General features: G+C 49.3%; 1 protein-coding gene across 2 annotated transcripts in view; it reads right to left on the bottom strand.

The window, feature by feature from the left end:
• Positions 1-1,527: 1,527 nt before the first annotated feature.
• Positions 1,528-9,073, bottom strand: part of LOC116952126 (neuritin-like) — a 46,468-nt gene continuing 38,922 nt past the window's right edge. For both annotated transcript variants that reach the window (XM_076074105.1, XM_076074106.1), the window contains exon 4: positions 1,528-8,727. In XM_076074105.1, coding sequence (XP_075930220.1) covers positions 8,469-8,727 — 259 coding nt within the window. In that variant the 3' untranslated portion in view covers positions 1,528-8,468. The remainder of the gene's footprint in view (positions 8,728-9,073) is intronic.

Genomic DNA, 9,073 nt, shown 5'->3' with positions numbered 1-9,073 from the left:
AACCCATTGCACCACCTGGGTCTAGTAAATTTTATTGTGTATTTTACCAGGTAAGACCAACTGAGTTATGTAGCTCTTTTTCATAAGCGACCTGCCTATCACAAATGATAGCTCAGCGAAGTAGCTTATCATATGGCAGTTCATAGCAGCCAAATAATCTAAACTCGTTCTTTCTAAATGTGTAAGGAAACCCGGAGGATCCGGAGAAAAATCACACGACCACGGGGAGAGAGAGACACACACACCAACTCCAAATATATAGGCGCCAGGGTCGGGATCGAACCCACAAACTCCTGTAAACCAGGCCAGGTAGTTAACATCTCACCACCTCGGAACCTGCTCCGTGACCTCCTGCCAGCGGGCCTTCGACACTTCACGTGGCCTCGAAGTAAGTGCACCTAGCATGGCACAAGCGCCGTGGTGACGTGACCGCCACTTCGTGGTGAACGGTGGTGGTGATTGTTGTTGTTCTTGTGCGTATGCGGGCGTCTGCTAAGAGGGGCTCGCGAACAACGCTTGCTCCGAGTCTTGAAGACTTAAACGCGTGGCCTTGTTCAGTTTTGCCTTGAATTAAGTTCATATTCAATTTGGGCATCAACATAACCCATCACCTATCGAGGGTGAATACAATTAGGATATTTTTTTGTGGGAAATCGACAGTGAATGACAGTTGAACAAATTAACATCCCCTTTATAACAACGTGGAATTGCCACCACTGACTCGATGGAGGACCAACTTCATTCATTGCCAGTTTGAGCAGGGAGACGCTTTGACTTCGACGTTTTGCTGTTGTGCAATCGTTGGTGACTGGGCTCAAACCACCGGCTCCCTACGGGTTTTTCCCTCCACATTTAGAAACATGCATTGAGATTATTTTACTGCTGTGGATTTCCACGTGAAGGCCCACTTTGTTGAGCTATAATTTGTACCTCGGTGGGCTTTGGCCTGGTAGGATGGGGGTGGTTTAGTTTTATTTGTATGTTTTTTGAGTGATTCGTTTACCTTGCTTGTACTTTGCACTACTCTCATGGTTGTGTATTGTTGTTGTAACGCTGTTACCCGCCCCTACTGGACACCTGTGAAAAATAGCTTTACTGTATAGCTCATCGGATTCCTCCGGTACAAATAAATATTCCGTTGGTTTAATGATTGGCGGCCGAAACCCGGAGTCAAACCCAGGAACTCAGCGGTGCCGGCTTTTTGTGTCTCCTGATGAGCCCACTCAGCCACCCAGACGGCTCATGCATGCTGTAAATGATCGCACGGCAGGAATAAAAAATATATATTAATTTTCAAATGTAACAAAATCTCTCAGCGGCTCCATCCATCAATTGGGCCGGTGACAGAACACAATTTGATTTTTGAGGAAGCGAGGGAGATGACAGCCCGAGGCCTCACCGAGGCTCCCACGCGTCTCCCGCCTCCACTGGGCATCGCTCCATCTCCCTATGGGCCGCGCGTTGCCCCGGCCCTCAGCTGAACACCACGGGCCATCAAAGGAGCCGGTGATTAACCCCCCCCCCCCCCCCCCCCTTTGCACGAGTTCAGCAGCGTGAGCAGCACTTTGCATGGGCGTCGTGTGCTCAAACTACCACGGCCACCCAGTAGAGTGCGTGAAAGCACAGCAAGTGGGTCGCTGACCTACATCTGCCCGCGTACTTCCCCCCACACTCCGGCTCAGCACCGCTGATGGTGGCCAGCGTCCGCCCCACGCTCGTCTGAGCCAAAGGACAGCGCCGTTTGTCAGAGGGCTGGAGTAGAATGACGGGAGATTCTGGACTTGGATTGGTGGCAGTGCAGAACGCACACGGGGGAGCTCTCTGGGGGGTGAGAAACTAAAGGGAAATGCGCCAGTTGCGTAGTGGCGACATTCCCCGGTCACGGCAATCGGTCCGGTGGGGGGTGCCCAATATTTGATTTGTGCAATTTACGGAAGCCAAACGTTAACGGCTCTAATTAAATACAAATAAAACGTGATCCGTAAATGAAAGCATTTTCATAAAAAAAATATATACAGCGTTTTAAATAGGTATTTGTTCTTTGACACTGTTGTTGAAAACATCTCATCCATGATAGAGGGTTTTTTTAAATATGTAAATTCCACATCGTTATAAAGGGGATGTTAATTTGTTCAACCGTCGTTCACTGTCGATTTCCCATGAACAAATATCCTAGTTGTATTCACCCTTGAGAGGTGAAGGGTTATGTTGATGCCCAAATTAAATATGAACTTAATTCAAGGCAAAAATTAACAAGGCCACGCGTTTAAGTCTTCAAGACTCTCGGAGCAAGCGTTGTTAGCGAGCCCCTCTTAGCAGACGCCCGCATACGCACAAGAACAACAACAACAACAACCATCACCGTTCACCACGAAGTCGTGGTCACGTCACCACGGCGTTCTCCAACACTGGTGTGTTGGAGAACGAAACAGGTGGACTTCACAAATCTGGCTGTCGCCTTATGAAGCTAGTTGTAATTACTGGCGAAACGTCGTACTCAGATTGTGAATGTTGTGACTTGGCTCTCCAACACACCGGTGTGCTGTACTAGTGACGAATTGGCATGTTCTGTTTACGTGACAACCCTTACAAGTTGGCTGTGTCGGGTGGTGGCGGATTTAACGACACATTTATATATTTTCGCGATCTAACCCCAAAAAACCTCAATTATAGATTGGTCGCGAAAGCCTAAGTGTTAAACTGGTTGTCAAGGAGGCCCCCAACTCGTGGCTTTAGCCACCACGGGGGGGCCAACGCACCCCCACGCTCGTTACGCTACTCGAGTGCGCGAAATGTCCTGGAGAATTTTGATCGCCGCGAACGCGCGGCACTGCGCAGCGCGGCACGGCATGGCACTGCACGGCATGGAAAGACGTGGCGTGGCACGGCACGGCGTGGCATGGCAGTCAGTGGCACGGCACGGCATGGCATGGCACGGCATGGCACGGCACGGAAAGACGTGGTGTGGCACGGCACGGCAAGGCGCGGGACGACGACCGTGGATCGACGACTCCAAACCGGCCTCAACGAGCGTCAATTCGGGGTGCGCGCCGGGCGATTGAGGGCACGGGGGAGGGAGGGGGGGTTGGAAATTAATGGCGGTGCTAATGCGCCTCATTTACCGGCTCGCCGTGAGAGCGCTCGGCTCCTGACGAGGCCCGGGGGCTTTTCTCGAGTTTGTGTTGCTCACTGCAAAGGCACACGTCGGAGTTTGTGGCGCTGCGGTGGTACCGCTGGGTTCGAGCCCTGGGGCTAGGTGATCTCCAGCAGAGCTGGGTTTATGGAGGGGGGGATAGGACAAATGGAATATTTGTTCCCAAGGCCTAAAACTCCAGAGGGGACCGTGTAAAAAATGTATGTGCGTGTGTAAGAGTGGTAGTGTAACAGCGCGCTGCGCTACGAACCCGGTGACCCAAATTCGATTATTTGTACCGTTCCTGGGCCTCCCCTTGGTCGACTCAGCCTCAAATGAGTACCTGGTGCGGTGTGGAAACATCGCCACTGGGGAAACAAAGGCGGCCGGGCGTGATGTTGACGACCCACCCCCTCGTGTGCCGTTCTGGCCATCATAGGTGCTCGCTAGCAGCCCTTGCCCCATCAGTCCGTTAAGGCTTATGGGGGATATTTGTCTTTGTTTCGTGTAAGAGTCAATTATTTCACTATGTAACACAATCTTTTCTTCCTGGGTAGTAAGTGTTGTTTCGTAATTGTTTATGCCTAAAAAGTATAGAAGATGGCTATTATTCCCCACAAACTTTGCTTTTGTGACCAGGACAGTGATATTTTGAAATTTACCTTTTTTCAATGAGGAAACTGACGAAGTTGTGTCTTTTCGTTCACATAAACTCAGAAAAAACATATGAATAAAAATTAACATGTATTCATACTAAAGTAATGCAAAAATGACTACAAAAGATTTAGAAGTGAGTAGTTTTTCGAGATTTACGATTATACTGTAAATCACTTTCATGAATCAGCCCCCAAATGTGGTCTCCCATCATGTTCTCGTTATACTGTCCTTGGTAGCGGCGTTCAAAGTCCAGTCTATCCTGGTGGAAGCACTCGCCTTGCTCCTCCGAGTACGTTCCCATGTTCCCCTTGAATGTATCAAAATGAGCATCAAGGATATGGACTTTGAGGGACATCCTACAGCCCATTGTGCCAAAGTTCTTCACCAGAGTCTCAACCAGCTCCACATATTTTTTTACCTTTTGATTGCCCAGGAAGCCCCGAACCACTACGACAAAGCTGTTCTAAGCCGCGTTCTCTTTACTATTCAGATTCTTGGGGAATGCATTGCACTCCAGGATCTTCTTTATCTGTGGTCCGACGAAGACACCAGCTTTGACCTTTGCCTCAGACAGCTTAGGGAAGAAGTCTTGCAGGTACTTTAAGGCTGCAGGCTCCTTATTTAATACTCTGACAAATTGTTTCATAAGGCCTAATTTTACGTGCAATGGTTGCATCAGCACCTTCCGGGGTCCACCAGTGGCTCCCACTTAACATTGTTCCTCCCCACAGAGAACTCGGTCCGCTGTGGCCAGTCCCGCCTGTGGCAGTGCGCCTTGGTGTCCCTGCTGTCCCAAAGGCAAAGATAGCAGGGAAACTTGGTAAAACCGCCTTGGAAACCCATCAGGAATTGCCACCATTTTGAAGTCTCCGATGACCTCCCAGCAGTACTCATCATACTACAAGGCGTCCAGCAAGGTCTTGATGCTGTTGTAATCCTCTTTGAGGTGCACCGAGTGAGCCAGGGGAAGAGACGGGTACTTGTTACCATTATGGAGCAGCACGGCTTTGAGGCTACTGGGTGAGCTGTCAATGAAGAGGCGCCACTCATTCTGGTTACAGGCGATTCCGATTGCCTCGAACAGACTGGTCACATTGTGGCAAAAGCAGAGCCCATCTTGACGGGTGAAGAAGCTGCAAAAAGTCGGTGACGCTTCCTCTGATCTACGACTTGCACATTTTCATTCACCAAGTTCCAATGCTTGAGCCTAGATGTCAAAAGATCGGCATTGGACTTGGTGAGACCAAGATCTCTGATCAAGTCGTTGAGGTCTTTTTTGTTGGGGTAGTATGGGTTTCTCTCCTCAGCTCCACCTCTGAAATTGTCATCTGGATCTACAACGTCTTCCTCGCTCTCTGACTTGCTGCTCTCTTCTAAAGACGGCAGCTTTCTCTCTCTGGAGGAGTGGGTACAGGGAGCTCATGGCAGTGTGGCACCGGGGCGATGGATGAAGGAAGGTCCGGATACGTGATAGCAGATGCATTCTTGCTAGTCCGACGTCTGGAAGGGTCCACCATGCAGAAGTAGCAGTTGCTTGAGTGGTCAGTGGGTTTTTACCAAATTCTTGGGATAGCGTATTTCATGGCTCTGTTTTCCCTCTGTACCATCCTACAAAATATATTAATTTCACCCGTGACTAATGTGTAATAGATTCTCGCAACATTTTTCATACTTGATATATATTTTTAATAACATTGAAAATTGTTAAACATTTTTAAATTAAAAACTTGTCCAATTAAAAATTATTGTTACAAATTTTATAACATATAATTCCGAGCAACAATTGTAGATCTTACCTTGCAGAGTTTTTTTGCATTGCTCGCAGGTGAAATGAGGTGCCCAGGGTTTGTCTTGAACCCCGACAGGCATGCCAAAATATGCCTTGTAGGCCTCACACATCTTATCAGATGCTTCCACAGAGTACTTTTTCGCTCCTGTCTTGATAAATTAGCCGCATAGCAAAATGCGTCTGCCGGATGTTTGCAGCCTCTTGATGCCATCTCAAAAAAATGCAGATATGTATCCACTTAGGCAGCTAGAACTAAACTGAACTGTTGGGCTTAAGGCCCTTGTATTTATATTACTATTTATATTACTGGAAAGCTCTAGAATGTTCTAAAAGTTACTCCAAGTTTACTCAGCGCTGAATCTATCTGGAATGTTCTGGAAAATAGGTAAATTTCAGAATATCACTGTCCTGGTCACAAAGCAAAGTTTGTGGGGAATAATAGCCATTTTAAGTCCTTTTGAGGCATACGCAATTAGGAAATAACACTTACTACCCAGGAACAAAAACATGTGTTACACTTCAATTAGTACAAGCGCTATGTGCGGTCGAAACTAGTGATAGAGAGAAATGTTTGAGAGCTCGTCAACCGGAGAGATGGAACGATGAAGTGGGCTCGTGTGCGGGAGCTAGATGGATTGTTGCTTCGCGTGACCGCGATTTAGAGACACGGCATGGGGTGGTCTTCATCCATCTCTCCGGTAGACGTGCTCTCGTGGCTAAAGGGATTCTGCAATGATGAAGCTTCCCATAACGCAACTACATTATAATTCACGTGGTCAGCTACCATGAAGATGTTTGCGGTTATGCTGCTGCCATATGGCTCTCTCCGGACCTGCAAACGGCACGACGTCCGACATTTCGCTCCACCTGCCGTTGGGAGCTTCCCTTCGCTCCACGTGCTGGGAGTTCAGAGCGCAGCAAGGGACACTGCGCCGAACATCAACGCGGGGTTCAACCCACAAACATGTCGAAGAGCAGTGCCTAATTGTTAATTAAAAACTGAATACATTTGCATAATTATGACAATGTAACGCAATCCACCGCTACAATTAATTGTGACAAATGCGAGGGTGAGGAGGGGAGTGAAATCTCATTCGGCTGACTTTACCCAGAATTGAACCCAGCACCCATTTGCAGGTCCACTCCATTAAGGAGGGCACCTCAAGTAATGCTGTTTGGAAAAAAAAATAACACCCACACCTATATAATTAATAAAAGTAACTAATTTAAAAGTAACCTGCATGTTGGAAGTAAATAACGGTGATTAATGTGGGGGCGCAGGGAATGTGCGTGGGAATGGGATGAGAAAAGTCCTCGTTAATTCGCCTTCCCCCGGCACGCTGTGCTGTTATCGTTAACCCCTCCCCCACCCCACATCCACGCGCTGATTATTAATATACGCGCTGTATTTCTCCAGGTAAGAGCCCGTTGAGATCTAGTGCCTCTTTCGCTAAGGGAGACAAGGGCCACGTGGAGTTACACGGACAAGTGGAGGCGACTGAAGTGGCTGGCCACAATCCGAGTTTGAGCCATGCGTGGTTACCCAGGGTTCTCAAATGTAAGCGCGATTTGTGGCATTTGCTCGGCCACCGCTGGCTGAATTTAAACGGCGTTGAATTAAATTCCCCTGGAATAACCAAGCGGGCAAAGCACTTTGGTCAATCAATAAAAATGTCAAATAGTGGATCTGCACAAGCTTACGAGAGGTCAAAGGCCAAAGCCAGATACTCCGATCGGTACTGACATGTTGACCTTTACAGATGAGCCAGGGTGCGACAGGGTGACACAGGGAAAATTGTCACCCAAATTTTACCCGTGCGACTGAGTAAATATTTTATGCAAAACATTTCTGGACGAGATGACATTCGCATTAGGCGACGACTCGAGTTGCCAACTTTCCCATTGCAGACCAAATCCGGATATATCTCTCAGGAAGCAGTAGGTCTATTGTTTACTAGGACACCACTTTTAGATTTAAATTGAAAACTTCTTTAGAGCTGCTTTTTTAGGTTTAGTCTTTTCTTCTTCCGCCCGCAAATTATGGAGCACTCCATAATTTTGGGCCAAAAATGTAAAACCATTTTAATTTTTAACTTGCAAGTTGATGAAACAAACTTCGAAATCAAAGTTTTGGTATCTAATTTTTGTGTGATATATTTTTGTACAATGGTTTTCTGAGTTAGTTACAAAGATGATGATGATAATAAAGATATGAGCAGTTCGTGATTGGCCAACCGACGAGCCAATGCCGCTATCTCACTCTTGTCATCAATACATGATGCGTGTTAAACGGCGAGACACGAGACACAGTGCCGGCTCCAGCTGCCGCACGCTCGGCAGTTGGGAGGGCGGCAAACTGCACATTCTGATCCCAGCGCTCCCCGATGTTGAATGGCCCCTAGACACATCTACAGGCATTGCTTTAAGAGCTGCTTTCAACATCGACGATTGAACACAAACAAGAGGGGGGGGGGGGGGGCAGGCCCGCATTCTTTGGTCTTGCCATTATCGCGAGAGCCAGCCCTGGTGGGGTCGACCACAAAGGTAGAGAGAGGAGCCTCTTGGGCGATCCGCCCCAGTGACGAGATGGCAACCGAGCGACGTTGTCCTTAATACTCACGGTCGCCACAGTGAAAAACGGCCACATGCGAATCGCAACTTTGAGATGCCACCCACATGGGTACGGGTATTGTTTTTTTTTTCTACACTGGCTATTTGGCGTGCGAGCCAGAAACAAATTGTACCTCACAAAACATCTGATCACGGCTCGGGGTGGCAAGCGGGGCCAGGCGTGGAGCTAATGACGCCACGCTCGTTGTGCGTGAAGTCAGTCGGTGTAACTGTGAGGAAGAAGCGCCCGGGGAGGGTGGAGTGGGGGGCGCCGTCCCCTCACAACCGCTCGCGGCTCAGGACAACGACGACGGCGGCGGCGATGGTGAGGACGAGGCGGGCGGACGCGGCGGCGGCCGACGCCGCGGTGGCCGCGGCGGCCCCGGCGTTGGCGGCGGGCACGTGGCACAGCTGGAAGAGGCCGCCGGGGCCGTTGATACGGTCCAGCTCCTGCTGGAGCAACATGAGCTTCCGCGCAGCATCCGGCGGGCAGTCGGTGAGCACCTCCGCCTTGCACTCGTGGTACTCATCCCAGTAGCTGCCGGTGGGGAGGGGCAAACGGAGTGCGGAGAACGGGACGCGAGTGAGCGGCCCTGGCCCGCCACGGTTCACGCGGCCGCAGGAATGCGGTGTTGTGAGATGCTGATGATTGGCCGCTGATTGGCCGGATCGTCGGTTAGCCGAGTGAGATTTCGGGGTGGATGGTCGGCCGCGAAGCTGCGAATGGGCGTTGAGTGTCTGAGCGGAAGCGGATACCGCAGAGCTACTTCTGAGAGTCACACACAGAGAGTAGCACCTTCTCACGGGCCCTGCAGCAGAGACATGTTCATCCCAAGACATATTTTTAGTTGTCAGAGCTGTATGTTAGCCAAATTAAGTGCAGA

The sequence above is a fragment of the Petromyzon marinus genome, chromosome 45, assembly GCF_048934315.1.
Source record: "Petromyzon marinus isolate PM22_M1 ecotype Great Lakes invasive population chromosome 45, UKy_Petmar_22M1.pri1.0, whole genome shotgun sequence".
Lineage (NCBI taxonomy): Eukaryota > Metazoa > Chordata > Hyperoartia > Petromyzontiformes > Petromyzontidae > Petromyzon > Petromyzon marinus.
Note: the sequence above shows the minus strand (reverse complement) of the source record. Positions and strands in the feature narration are given on the sequence as shown.